Source organism: Chrysemys picta, chromosome 11 (assembly GCF_011386835.1).
Source record: "Chrysemys picta bellii isolate R12L10 chromosome 11, ASM1138683v2, whole genome shotgun sequence".
NCBI lineage: Eukaryota > Metazoa > Chordata > Testudines > Emydidae > Chrysemys > Chrysemys picta.
In genome coordinates this window covers 18,687,733-18,703,048 of record NC_088801.1, presented here as the reverse complement: position 1 = coordinate 18,703,048, position 15,316 = coordinate 18,687,733, and the positions used below count along the sequence as shown (strand labels likewise).

At 39.1% G+C, this 15,316-nt stretch overlaps 1 protein-coding gene across 4 annotated transcripts in view; it reads right to left on the bottom strand.

The window, feature by feature from the left end:
- The window catches only part of UBXN4 (UBX domain protein 4), a 30,403-nt gene that overhangs the window by 14,604 nt on the left and 483 nt on the right, over positions 1–15,316 (bottom strand). The window contains exons 1-5 of one of the 4 annotated variants that reach the window (XM_065560534.1): positions 11,079–11,133; positions 8,179–8,281; positions 7,205–7,233; positions 6,047–6,165; positions 471–621 (exon numbers count right to left, since the gene is read on the bottom strand). In XM_065560534.1, the coding sequence (XP_065416606.1) occupies positions 471–621; positions 6,047–6,165; positions 7,205–7,233; positions 8,179–8,258 (379 nt within the window). In that variant the 5' untranslated portion in view covers positions 8,259–8,281; positions 11,079–11,133. Of the gene's footprint in view, positions 1–470; positions 622–6,046; positions 6,166–7,204; positions 7,234–8,178; positions 8,282–8,491; positions 8,553–11,078; positions 11,134–15,316 lie in introns of those variants that run through there. The other 3 variants (XM_065560533.1, XM_005286766.5, XM_005286765.3) reach the window with 3 other exon arrangements.

Sequence of the window (15,316 nt, the reverse complement as noted above, 5' to 3'; positions counted from 1 at the left end):
AGTGTTTTAGGAAGTCATACAGAGGAAGAAAAAAGGCATATTTGTCATGTGTTACTATTTTTGCTAACGATTGCCCTCTTAAAGAAACATACTAGGCTGTGTTGTAGGACTACTGTTTACCAAGCATTAATTCCTCTAAAAATAGTGCTTTACTGATAAGGTCGATAACCTAAGGAGGAACAGATATTTAGAACTAAAGAACTGAGTTTAATTTTAAGAACACTGTAGTTAAATAATTTATTAATTACTATCTTACAAGAGCGTAATTTTCTACTCACTACAACAATGTGAGATGACAGGACTTGTGGCTTTTTTAGTAGACTTTCTGCAAGATGTGCTCTGAGAAAATACTATCATCCCCAAAAGGACACAAATATTTTACCACCATTCATGTTAATTTTAAGAAGATGGCAACCATACTGTTAATATTTGAAGAGCAAACTAGTATATATAGAGTTGTTGTTAATTACCGTCAGAAGTGCTTATTGTCTCAAGCTGTGTTTCACAAAGCTCAACGGTTCTGGACTGAGCGTTTTCGGAAGTGGTGTTAGCCTGGAAGGAGGGACTCTGAGCAGACAACTCACTCCCATTCTCTAATGATTCATTTTTTACTGCATGCATCTTAGAAAGAAAAAAAAGCAGTGATAGACAAGACTACAAAATTTAGATTGTGCTCTCAGGCTTGAAGCTTAAGCCCTATGAACCATTTTTTCTTTGGTGGGTGAAAGCAAGCCTTGTAAGCCCTACAAAAATAAATATTCGATAAGTTATCAAATATATTGTGTCCCAACTGTATTGCAACTTTTTTCTTAGCCCGTATGCACTGAAAACATGTGAACACTATATTAAGAAACTAATGCTTCTACCAGGTTTATCTCAAAGTTTTCTACCATGATTTTAACATTTCTTTCTGTCTAGACTGATAGAGAAAAAAGTTATAACATGAATGGGCTAGATCAGGAGTCGGCAACATTCGGCACGCAGCTTGCCAGGGTAAGCACCCTGGCGGGCCGGCCCAGTTTTATTTACCTGCTGACACGTCAGGTTCGGCCGATCGCGGGCCCCACTGGCCGCGGTTCGCCGTCCTGGGCCAATGGGGGCGGCGAGAAGCCGCGGCCAGCACATCGCTCGCCTGCGCCGCTTCTTGCCACCCCCATTGGCCCGGGACGGTGAACCGCGGCCAGTGGGGGGCCGCGATCCGCCGAACCTGCTGCGTCAGCAGATAAATAAAACTGGCCCGGCCCGCCAGGGTGCTTACCCTGGCGAGCCGTGTGCCGAACGTTGCCGATCCCTGGGCTAGAACCATGTTTGAATATGATTACTGCTGGAATGTAGTGCTAGTCCTATGCTTTTAAAATCTTTAATGTGATATAAATTTGGATAGACAATGTGAGTGAGATAATATATTTTACTGGACCAACTTCTGTTGATGAAAGAGAGGCTTTTGAGCTTACACAGAGCTTGTCTTCAGGTCTGAGAAAGATACTCAGTGCCACAGCTAAATCATGAACATTAATAAAGATGCTGGATTTATGGCTCATTATAACAACCTGTAACTCACTAAACCTCCTTTGTCCTATTACTGCAGAAGTGTTAACTGTTCACTTCACTGTGAATGGACTCTTGCAACATCTATTAACTCCTTATGTTTAACAATCTGTTCCATCCTACAAACATAAAAATGGCCATATAGGGTCAGACTAATCGACAATTTGGCCCAGTATCTTGTCATCAGACAGTGGCCAGCACCAGATGCTTCAGAGGGAATGAACAGAACAGGACAATTTATCAAGTAATTCATCCAGTCCCAGCTACTGGCTATCAGAGGTTAAGCACATCCAGAGCATGGGGCTGTGTCCCTGACCATTTTGGCTAATAGCCACAGATGGACCTATCCTCCATGAACATAGGTAATTCTTTTTTGAATCCAGTTATAGTTTTGGCCTTCACAAAATCCTTTGGCAATGAGTTCCACTGGTTGATTGTATGTTGTGTGAAGTATTTCTTATGTCAGTTTTAAACCTGCCTATTAATTTAATTGGGTAACCCCTTGTTCTTGTGTTATGTGAAGGAGTAAATAACACTTCCTTATTCACTTTCTCCACACCATTTGTGACTTTATAGACCTCTATCATATCCCTACTAAGTCGTCTCTTTTCTAAGCTGAACAGTCCCAAGATTTTTAATCTCTCCTCACATGGAAGCTGTTCCATACACCTAATCATTTTTGTTGCCTTTTTATGTACTTTTTTCAATCCTAATATATCTTTTTTTGAGATGGGGCAACCAGAACTGCACACAGTACTCAAGGTGTGGGCGTGCTATGGATTTACATAGTAGTGGCATTATACTTTCTATTTTCTTCTTTGTCCCTTTCCTAATAACTCCCAACACTGTTAGCTTTTTTGGCTGCCACTGCACATTGAGCAGATGTTTTCAGAGAAACATCCACAACGACTCCAAGATCTTTTTCTTGAATGGCATCAGCTAATTTAGACCCATCATTTGGCATGTACACTTGGGATTGTTTTCCAATGTGCATTGCTTTGCATTTATCAGCAATGAATTTCATCTGCCATTTTGTTGCCCAGTCATCCAGTTTTGTGCGATCCCTTTGGACAGTCTGCTTTGGACTTAACTATCTTGAGTATTTTTGTATGATCTGCAAATTTTGACACCTCACTGTTTACCCTCTTTTCCAGATCATTTATGAATATGTTGAACAGCATTGGTACCTGCACAGATCCTTGAGGGACACCGCTATTTATCCTGTGCCACTGTGTAAAATTGACCATTTATTCCTACCCTTTGTTTCCTCTCTTTTAACGAGCTACTGATCCATGACTGCCAACTTTGCGTAAGAGCCTTTGTTGAGGGACCTCATCAACGCCTTTCTGAAAGTCCAAGTTCTCTATGAACTAGATCACCCTTATCTAGGTTTGTTGACGCCCCCTTCAAAGAATTCTAATAGATTAAAGAGGCATGATTTTCTAAGGAAAAAAAAAAGTTTCAACAAATCTGCCTGATACTGAAGTTAGGCTTACTGGCCTGTAATTGCCAGGATTGCCTCTGGAGGCTTTTTTAAAACCTTTTTTCACATTAGCTATCTGCCAGTCATCTGGTACAGAGGCTGCTTTAAGCGATGGATTACATACCACATTAGTAGTTCTGCCATTTCATATTTGAGTTCCCTCAGAAATCTTGGGTGAATACCATTTCATCCTGGTGACTTATTGTTTAATTTATCAATTTGTTCTGAAACCTCATCTACTGACACCTCAATCTGTGACTGTTCCTCAGATTTGTCACCCAAAAAGAATGGCTCAGGTCTGGGAATCTCTCATATCTTCTTCAGCGCAGACCCATGCAAAGAATCCATTTAGCATCTCCGCAATGGCTCAGTCTTCCTTGAGTGCTCCTTCAGCACCTTGATTGTCCAGTGGCCCCACTGTTTGGCAGGTTTCCAGCTTCTGATGTAGTTAAAAAAATTGCTCATAGTTTTGGTGTCTTTTGCTAGTTGCTCTTCAAACTCTTTTTTGGCCTGCCTAATTATACTTTTACACTTCACTTGCCAGAGTTTATGTTCCTATTTTCCACAGTAGGATTTGACTTCCAATGTTTAAAAGATATCTTTTTTGTCTCTAGACACTTTTTTACTCTGTTGTTTAGGCACGGTGACATTTTTCTGGTCCTCTTACTGTTTTGTTTTTTTTAAATTTGAGATATACATATAGTTTGAGCCTCTATTATGGTGTTTTTGAAAAGCTTCCATGGAGCTTGCAGGCATTTTACTCTGGTGACTGTTCCTTTTAACAAGCCTCCTCATTTTTGTATTGTTCTTCTTTTTGAAGTTAAATGCTACTGTTGTGGGTTTCTTTTGTATTCCCTCCGTGCCCCGAAGGATGTTAAATTTAATTATGTTATGGTTGCTATTACTGATTGCTTCAACTATATTCACCTCTTAGAGATCCTATGTGCCATTTAGGACTAAATCAAGAGTTGCCTCTTCCCTTGTTGGTGCCAGGACTAACTTCTCCAAGAAGCAGTCATTACTGGAGTCTAGACATTTTATCTCTGAATCCCATTCTGAGGTGACATGTTCCCAGTTGACACCAGTGGGGGTCCCGCCACCAACCCACCCTCTCCAGTACCAGTAGGGGTCCTGGGCTGCGTGCCGCCGCCACCCCCCTCCACCACCCCGGGCAGCCTTCCCTCCCCCTCCCTACCCAAGTTTAGTCATCGGTATTTTTAGTAAAAGTCATGGACAGGTCACGGGCCATGAATTTTTGTGACCTGTCTGTGACTTTTACTGAAAATACCCGTGACTAAAATGTAGCCTTAGTAATGATCAAATCTGCAATTACTATTACCTGTCTCTTCTAATAACCAGGGTTCCCTCCCCCCCGTAGAAGTATCCTCAGTGCAAGAGGACACCATGACATCATCTGGAAGGAGGATCCCAACTATGGAATAATTTCCCTCTGTTATTGCTTGAGGTTCTCCTTCCCTAAGACCTTCATCCTCCACAACAGCACAGAGGCTGTCAGACTGGGGGTGGGGCGCTTTACTCCATCCCGGAACGTCTTGTCTATGTACCGCTCTGTTTCCCTTGGCTCCTCCAGTTCAGATACCCTGGTCTCAATAGTTCATACTTGGTCTCAGAGCCATGAGCTGCTTGCACTAATGCACACATATGCCACCTGCCCACAAAGCAGGTTATCATACATGCTGCATTCAGTGCAATGAACTGGATAGCCCCCACTCTGCTGCTGGACTTTTGTCTGCATTATTTTTATTCTTGTAGGGGTTTCTTTTTGTGGGGGGAGGAAGGGAGGTTGAGGGCAGGCTGTTATTGGAGAAAGTTTAGAAAATGTTCATTAGGTGTATCTGGCTCTCACGCTCCCTCTCTAAAATCCCTTGCAAAACTCACATGAGCTGGTGAACAGGAGCAGCAACTATAGTCACTTACAAGCTAGCTTTTAAAACCCCTATTTTCCCTGAGTTAGTCCCACCACCTTTGTCCAGGGATCTAAAGGGATTAGGGATCAAAAGATGGTAGGCTAGAGCTTTGTTAGGAAGCTCTCAACCTTACCTAGAAGCTTGCTAGGCTCAACACACAGCCCCCCTAACAGTCCACACTATAAACTTCAAGCAAGTAAGTAGTTAACAGTCCACAAACTCACACCAAAGTCATGTAGTTGCTCCTCCTTCACCTGGAGAACTCCCTTGCAAAACCCCCATTTGCTACTCCTGTTCACTAGCTCTGGATTTAACTGTATTTAGCTGGATACTCTGAATACCTGTCCCAGACCTGAAGAAGAGCTAAGCTATAAAGCTTGTCTCTTTCACCAATAGAAAAAAATGCTTAGGGATAGCTCAGTGGTTTGAGCATTGGCCTGCTAAACCCAGCGTTGTGAGTTCAATCCTTGAGGGGGCCATTTAGGGATCTGGGGAGGGGGGAAAAAAAAAAATCAGGAACAGTACTTGGTCTTGCTAGTGAAGGCAGGGGACTGGACTCAATGGTTCCTTCCAGTTCTATGAGATAGGTATAATAACAAGTTGGTCCAATAAAAGATTACCTCACCCACCTTGTCTCTCTAATATCCTCTGACCAACACAGCTGAACACTGCAAACATAAATGTAGATAGTTTTGTTTGAGTCAACACTACAGACCACGTTACCATCACATTATTAAACCATGTCCAAGCCCTGCTAGAATAGCAGCTCTGAACAGAGCAATGATTAAGAATTGTTTAGCACACATATCCTTTTTGTGTCAGTGTAGTGTAGGTGCTCTTAACCTCCTGTGCCAATTGGTTAACTTAACATAGACAAACAGTTTTCAAAATTAGTTCATCTGTGCATAATTGGACAAGGCAGTAACTTTGCTGCCTGGGAATGACAGAATACCGATCCAGTAGTTCTTGCTTCCTCTGGTCATACACTTGGGCCCAATGTCGTCTGCTGTCTTGGAGAGATGAAGGCCACAAGCCCTCGTGACAGTATTTCATATACCGAAAAAGCTGGTGTGCAAGCATTTGTTACCTGTTTGACTTTGTGGATTCTGGTAATAAGCTCCTCTGCAGAGACACTGCCAGCAATTACTTCCAAGGGGATTCCATTGTCTCCTATAAAGAAGCTGGATGGAATACATACTACAGGATCTGCACAGTAATAGTAAAGGCCAATAAATGGATGTAGTTAAAGCAGCAAGATTAAAAGAAAAACTAATGAGTAAGCTACTAGAAAAGGAAAATGCACCGTATCAATCTGAAATCCACCACTCCAAAACTAGACTTTCTGCTCTATTTTAAGTTAAAGCACTTCTCTCCAATACAAGGCTTAAAAGAAAATTATATATGTATCTGAAATCAATACTGTTTGTGAAAGAATTCATAAACATGCCAGAGCAGTCTATCATGTATAACGGTATTACAGATAATCCAATTATGCTTTAGAACAAGTATGTTATGTTTTAGCGTTAAGCAGAATATGAAATAATAGTAAGAAATCCATTAAAATCAATGCACATTCTGGTTGTACTTCAATTAACACTAGCTATTGAAAGAACAAAACATCAAAGGATGTTCTTATAAGTATGGAATTTGCTTTCTTCCTTCCTCTCTATCCCCACCACCACAGAGAATTGTAGGAGTTTTAAGTAGAGGGCTATTTATTACGCATAATGGAGTTACTCTTGATTTACATCTGCATAACTAAAAGTGGAATCCAGCCCTTAGAGTCAGACATTTTATTCCTCTTCCTCCATCCCAACTTCAATTAATAGTATAGCATCTAAATTATTTATTTTTTGTAATTCTAAATATTAACACCAGTACATATCACCAGTTATGGTCTTTCAAGTCTCCAATAACTGGGTTATTCCTATTATGTGGAAAATCTGATTATCTTCAATTTAGAGGACATTATGTGATCAGTTATTGAACTCGCTCTAATTACATATCTTTACCCAAATAACTGAAGAATGGTAGCTGGTCATAATGGCTTTTAACTACATTTTAAATATATGTTTTTATATGTATTCCTACATATAATCTTCTACATATACCCCTATGCCTTATGAAACTGTTTCAACAGTGTGTCTTATTGGAAATCTTAATCCTAGGGAGAGGGCCCTATAATTGTAAACAACAAATATCTCTAAAACAAAACGAAACATTTGAATTGATTTTAAAAGGATACAGATTTGTGAGAACTGTAGACATGCTTCGCTGTATAAAGCAAAAGATATGTTTAGCAGATCAGTCTAATCACTTTATACCAATCATAGATTAGGAAGAGTTAGTCTCATCACATCACAACCTATAAGTGACACACACTCATTGTACATGGGACTGTTCAAAGACTCACGAGATTATGGAAAATGACCTTCAGCTACATTTTCTCATTAATACATTGGAAATAGTCAACATTCTTGGCTATTACAACAGGCTGTAAAAGTCCACACTAGATTATTTTAGTGAAACTATGGGGCAAAATAACACCATCATTTTGGATCACTGGTAGTATGACACCTGACTCTGACAACAAGCAGTAGAATGAAATTTACAAAAATTCTCCTTTGAGTGCTTCAAGATAATGGGATTCTTGTAAATTTCAATATATTGTCTGCTTATGGAATGGAGACGCTAGGTACAGCCAGGGATAGTGCTACAATTCTGAGTAACTCAGTGAGGGACATTGGTGTTTTTGTACTGTGTGCACAGCAATGATTCAACCCGAGTCAACCCATTTCCTAGGTTTGTTTCTGTTGGGACATCCAGGCCTGCAAGATTTTTCAATTTTTGTGACTCATGGAAATTACTGAACTAGCTAAAATCTTTACTTGACAAATTCAAAAGTCCTTTTAGAACACTCACATTTGTCTGATTTTATAACACTTAATTATTGTGCTTCGACAAGGATCAACCAGACCATGATTTGGCTGTTGACTACAATACTGCAGCAGGAACGTAACTAGAATACTTTTAAAGCTGGAGTAAATCATATGCATCATCTGCTAATTTTTTAGCCTCCAGCTGCACCAAGACTATTGAATGTACTTCAGATGCAAGGCCCTAGAGCAAACAGGAGATGTCTTAAAGAGCTAGGTATTATTATTATTAACCAAAACTGAAAAAGACCACAACATGTAAAGTGTTAGAATGTGACCAAACCTTTTTATATCAATTTTAATAGCAACAAAACCATCTGAGGCTGCTTCAGTCACCTTCTGATCCTCCCAACTTGCAGCCATCTGTGTGGATTGTTCATCATCACCTGCAAGAGATATGCCTTCTTATCACAAACATGAAGCTAAACACATCACAAACTGCAAGTTCTGGTCTGATACTGGCCTTACTAAACTTGCATGAATTTGGCTTCACAAGTGACTGAAATCTTCATAAAATACAGGGGTTTTAAAATGTATGTATTGTTTTTCAGTTAGTTTGTTCTCAATTACAAGTAGTAGTTTTCTTTGAGACTTACTCAAGAAAAGGAGGGTTAAAACAAAATGTAAATGCTTCAAGAACATCCAAGAACGCCTAGAATTTAAGATATATTAGTTAATAAAACATATAATCTTGAGGGGCAAAAACAAGCCAATTATCCCAAAGGCTGTTATTTTCTTTGAAAATGAACAGAAAACAGTATTCTGTGATTTGAACAGTGGAAAACATTTTACATGTGGTCATCAACATGCACATCAAATACTCCTTGAACATTTTGAACTAGGAATAGTCTGTATTAATTTGCTAAAGGCTAGAAACCTTATTTACCAGTGAACTCTAGCAGCTTGCTAAAAATGTTCATTAAAACCTGTTTTCACTATCTGTATTTATTTTAAAAATGTGTTTTTTGGGACAGGCCATTTAACAGTTTTTCTCTCGCTACAAAGTAGCTCTGTAAAACTCTTATGATTATTACTGTGTATTTGCTTGTATAAATGTGCCTGAAGCCTTGTGTGTGCAATTACTACAAGACCAAACAAATGAATTGTAGCTAATGTACCAAAATGTCAAGTCTTTCATCAAACATGTGTGGCAAATAGTGTAAACAAAAGAAATACTATAGTTGTGAATTAGAAGAAACTTCCATTCTAAACCTCTATTTACTATAAAAAGAACAGGAGTACTTGTGGCACCTTAGAGACTAACAAATTTATTTGTGCATAAGCTTCCGTGGGCTACAGCCCATTTCAACATTCCAGTCCCAAAAGTTACATTTTAGAAGTTCTCATGCTTGGCAGACCAATTAACTACTTTTGGAATATCTGGAGAAAATCCATTCAGGCATTTTTTAGTTATCAAATAATATTGTTCAAACACTTTTTTTTCTGGTTTGACTTCGATTTAAAACTTTTATGCAGGCATGAACATAAACCATATACCCTGCTAGATTTGAAAGATTAAATTGTGAAAGTGCATGCTATTTTCCTTGTCATATGCAGTTTCAAAAAAAAGGTTTGATAGCTAATGGAAGTTCCTAAATTCAACGTAATGAACTGAAGTCACTCTCGTACTTAGTGGAGCCTCATCTAGACATCAGGGTAAGCATGCCTCTTGCTATATTGTTTCAGCAGTCTTCCTATGAGTGTGTCCACATTAGGAAAACTGGTGTTTTCTTACCATACAGTAAAATCCTAGTGAACACATGGCCAGTCTGTAGTTTTGTCACATTAGCAGATTAAGGTAAGACCTAGGCTACCCACTAGTATTTATCTTTACTTACTAACATGTGAAAACTACAAACTGTCTTGTTTTCACTAGGATTTTACCACAAATTAGTTTCTACATAAACGAACATAGTAGAGAACACAACTTTTTTCCTAGAAAAGACAAGGCCTATAAGCCAGTTTTATTTTGAACTGATAAAACAGGATATTGATGCATAGCGACACATATGATATCAAAAATGTGTTTGGAGAGGATTAAATATTAGTCAGTCTTAATCAGATTTATTCACTTGTAATAAGCAAACAGTCATCCAGAAAGAACTAATCCACAGTAATTTGTCTTATTTAGAGCTGTAGTGACTCTTAATTGTTTGGAACCCACTATTTTGTTTTCTTTTGTAATAATGATTGTTTATATAAGTCTGGCTATTTCATAACACTAAATATATTATCCAATGACGACAAAAAAACTCTCACATAGTAGTCTATTAAGTAATTATTACTATTTACTTTTTTAATGACAGCAGGGACACCCATTCCTTTCCTCAGGCATTGCACCTCAAGCAGATCATTTGGCCTTTCTGCTTCTTGGAGGAGGGTTGTTTCAAACTAGCTATGCTGACAAGTGTTTGCCAGCCACATGGATGAGTTCTCCTTTGCATGTTTTGTACTCCAGAAATTTGGGACCATTTCATTATTGTATTATTTCTCTCTATTACTATTGGAAAGACCCCTATAATTCCATTTGATAAACTTTGAACAAAAAAAACCTATAAAATTATTTAATCTGGGAATCCTTTGGATTGACACATTTGTCTTCTACGCTTCTTTAACATCAGTGGTTGCCAAGGTGCCATCTACAGACCACTGCTGGCTTGGTGCTGGCTGCTCCCCCTTGCTTCCAACTGCTTAGAGGCAAGCAGGCACTTTACTACATGCTTTTTTCAAAAAGGATACACTATTATCCTATTAGATAGCTAAAAATACCTAAATCCTTGCTTAATATTAGCTTTTCCATGTAAGCAATTGCTGCAGTTTCCACAACATTGTTGTGAGATCACAAATGTGAGAAGTTACCCACAGTATAATCTCTATAAAATGTGACCCAAAACATGAAAAAGTTGATAACCTATATTACATAAACCATGTCTCATGCCATTTAATTTAAAATCTATAACCATCAGTGGAGGGGGATTTCTATCTTGTGTCTATTTTTGTTTACATAATCCTTTCCTCTTTCCGGGTTAAAGTTCATCTAATGTTTCCTACTGTAGTAAAGTTTTGAAATAAAAAGGTTAATACAATGATTAAGAATCCAAATGCATATAATGAGCCTCAGAAGATCCAAGACATTAAGCTAAAAGGGAATTCTAAATGTTGTACACTATTTAGGAGTATTACCGACTGGCAGAACTATCTTGGGACTCTAGCTCCTTAGGCTGTCAGAGACCTCGTAGGTTTCTAAGATGGGAAAAGTATCACTTTAGTACTTCTAGCAGATGATTACAATGTTTATATAGTCTCAATAGAGAGCACTGACCTTTTCAGCTTGCTGGGTAAATATAGTTATCTACAATGAGAAAAGATGGGTGTATTTTCCCCATTATGCAATGACTGTAGAAAACTGAACCATTCCAGTCATCATCTGTGTCTTGTAAAACACCAAACACACTGTTGGCGTTAAATAAGCTTTTCCATAATCAGCATCAACTGTCAATGAGCTCAAATCTTTTCATTTTCGAATCCTTTATAACCATACACAAAACACGGTACTTCAGTGGGTCTTAAGGATTATGTGGTTAATTGGGTCCTAAACCAAAATTTCTTTGTTTTTCTTTTGGTATTCAGCAGGTCTTTGTCAATGAATATGGCAAAGTCTAAAATGCGTTGAAGATTATGTGTTTGTTGAAGTATAAGAAATAATATGAAATAACACCTGTAACTGAAGCTGAGACTTTATGGGAGAAATTCACAATTTATTGGACACCCTTTGATAATTGAAAGTGCTATCGGTGCATTTTAAGTTATAGAAAAAAAATGCAATTTAAACAGAGTACACAATTTACTAAGTCTATTTGGTGGAAGTACAGCTTCCAGTCTCAGAAGGGTCAACTCCGCCCTTCATCTTTAAGTAAACTGAATTCCATTTCAGTTGCCTCAATCTGTCTCTTGCTCTCCCTCTACCTTTTGGATGAGAAAAGGTCCTATTGGCTTTTTATTAAGGTTAAAAATTCCATGGCAATTTTGTATAATAAGGGTTTGTTGTGATGTCCAAAGTTTCCCCTCCCACTACAGTTGTAAAGTATGCTACTGAACTGTTGGCCTCCATCCCATTAATGGCACTATCCATATATAATTTGAAAAATGCTTTGGAAGCCCTTGGAATGATAGTTATTTGTCAGACAGCAATTCAGTTATTTATTATACCTTACTTCAAAACCATGTAATGAAAAAGCCATACAGAAACGCACACATATGTTAGGGTTAAGGTTATTATAAGAACCTGAATTCCAAATTTCCTGACTTGTTCAATTACAATCTTAACATTGTAATCATATTTTCTGTTTTTAATTTTTTTTTTATTTTAAAACAAGAAAAGCAGTTCGGTAGGTATTTTCTAAAAGGCACCTAACATTTATTTTGATGTTCAAACCTTACAACCAGCCAGTTGCCTGGCTGGTTGTAAGGTTTGGACATCACCAAAATCACCTCTGAGGCAGGATAAAAACATGTGAAGTTTCAGTTTAAGTGGCATTGTTTCCAAAAATAACCAGCCTTTACAAATTCAGGCTTATAAATGAATGTGCCACCTCAACCATAGAAACATAAGTATAGTCTGGCGAGAACACTGATGTGGACAGTACAGAATACAGAAACGTATCTGAGTGAGTTTTGCATCAAATGAAGGATTAGTTTTAAAGGAATTAATTGCAGCAAAAAGTGAAACAGAAAGCTTTGTATCTGCAAGTTAGCTACCTATGAAATTCTGGAGAATCAGTTTTTAGTATTAGTTATACTGCATCTTCTGTACAGCAGTACAGTCAGTACGTCAGCAGTTATTTGAGGCCACTGATTAACCTTTTGGTTCCCCAAAGGTACATGTTCCCTAGGCTGCTTTTTTTGGTGCAAGTCTCCAATCCAATCCCTAACTTTATTTAATGTTTCAAACCAGTTTATATTAGATGGAGGCATACCAGCACTCCCTGCTCTTTAAAACCAGCAGCCTCTGTTCCTTTATTTGCAACTTCATGTAAATGGCCATTATTATTCAAATTTGGCTCTTCATTTTAGAATTTAGAACATAAATGAAAGAGACCAAAGAGCAGCAGAACTGAACTGGAAACCTAATAAATGGTAAGTGATATCCTGTTGCCCTTGACAGGACTACATTAGAAATACAAGTTAATACATTTAATACTATCAAGAAGCGCCTTGAAATGGCTGAAATGTCCATGAAGTTAATGGAAACTTCTTAGTCACAAGCAGGAAAATAAAAATCAGTCTTCACCGAAGTCGCAACATTATGTCTCACAGGTAAATTGTCTAAAGTTACAAAATGTGTATGTCAGGAGGTTTCATGTTGTTTACTAACTACCTTTCCATTTGATCTTACATAACATATTCTATGATAACTGTATCCCTAACTATAGAGCCAAGGGAGGAACCACTTGCTCTGTATATAAATCTGTAAAACATTTTGGGATCTTTGCTATAAAAGAAACTTCATTAAAAAGATGTCTTGTCAATAGAACACTGAATTCCACAGACAGCTCCCTCAAAGCTTAGGAAACAATATCACATCTCACTCTATAACATGAGGGGTATAAAATAGCTGGGCTGAGCCAATCCCACTTTTTAGCCACCACATTCATTATCCATAGCTACCTCCCAGTGGGGGATGCAGAATAAAGAGCACTATTCCAGCCAAGACCTAAAAATTTTTACTACCTATTTAAATTGTCTTTTGTGACTTTATCTGTGGAAGGTAGATGCATCCCATGTTTTGATGTTCTTTTAAAAAGTTACTTGACACTAGTAGTAGGATTTGTTCTGGGCAGTGGTGGTTGGTTAGTTTTAGCTAATTTTTGTATGAGATGCTCAGAGACCTTCAAGCCACAAGTATATAAACTATTAGTCATCAAAATAAAAAGATCATTCATAAACAAACACAATGGAGACAAAGTAAAAAATAAGAACCTAACCACCTCCTCCCAATTTCTTACATTTTCTAGATTGTAAAGCAGTATACACAGTGTGTGCATGTGTAACGATGGTAATGAGAGAGCTGTCCCCAAAGTTTAATGTAAGAACATAAGAATGGCCCTACTGGGTCAAACCAAAGATCCATCTAGTCCAGTATCCTGTCTTCTGACAGTGGCCAGTGACAGGTGCCCCAGAGGGAATGAATAGAACAGGTAATCATCAAGTGATCCATCCCGTTGCTCATTCCCAGCTTCTATATAGAGGACTCAAAAGAGCATACAGACTGCATAGGAACAGTATAAAAACTTATAGATGTGATGAAGAGTGTCTGCAGAATTATATAGGGGACCAGGATAGGAAACAGGGACAGTATAAAGCTTGAAGTACCTACAGGGGAAGCCTGGAAGTGAGCAGGGCATGGAGAACCACCATATACACGGAATGCTGTAGCACTGGCATGACAGCACAGAGAGAATTGTGGGTGCTGTGATTGGGGACATTAGTACTGCAAAGGACGTTACAAAATGGGGAAATAGAGACCGCTGCATAAACAGGCAAGCAGTTGTAAAAGAGCTATTGATGGCATTGCAAAAACAGAACCAGGAAACTGCACTTGGGAGTACAGAGGCTGTAGGCTGGTATAGTTAAATAGTACAGACAGCTGTATAGGGGCCCAGGGACTCCATGAAGCAGTATAGGGGTGTGGGGTGTAGAGTCTACACTGTGCACTACAGAGAATGTAAGGTGACATGGAGACTGCTTAAGGTGGTAGAGAGAACATATCACAGCATTGAGCATTATAGGAGACCTGGGAACTGTATGGTGTAGTACAGGGGGCTACAGAGGAGCATATAAAGTATAGGAAACCTAGAAACTGCATGAAGCAGCACAAAGGGGTATATAAAGGCAGTATAGGAAACTATAGGGTGAGGGGGTGGTATAGGGGCCAATAGGGTCAGGCTCCAGTATAGCAGGCTTGGGTCCTGCCTGGGATAGCACAGAGGCTGGTACAGGGGACTAGAGGGTCAGTTGACAGTATGGGGGCTTAGGGGCTGCCTGGGGCAACAGAGGTGGTGGTATAGGGGACAACAGGGTCAGGTGATGGTATAGGGGGCTTGGGACCTACCTGGGGCAGCACAGATAGAAGACTGCCAGGTCTGGCGACAGTATAGCAGGCATGAGGTCTGCCTGGGGCACCACAGGGACTGGTATAGGGCAGTGGTTTTCCACCTTTTTTCATTTGCTGACCCCTAAGACATTTCAAATGGAGACGTGGACTCCTTTGGACATCTTAGACATCGTTTGTAGACCCCCAGGGGTCCGCAGACCAGAGGTGGAAAACCACTGTCCTACGGTAACGGCCTTTTGTGGATCTTTTAAACAGAGTCTGCAGACCCCAGGGGCCCATGGACCACAGGCTGAAACCCGCTGGTACG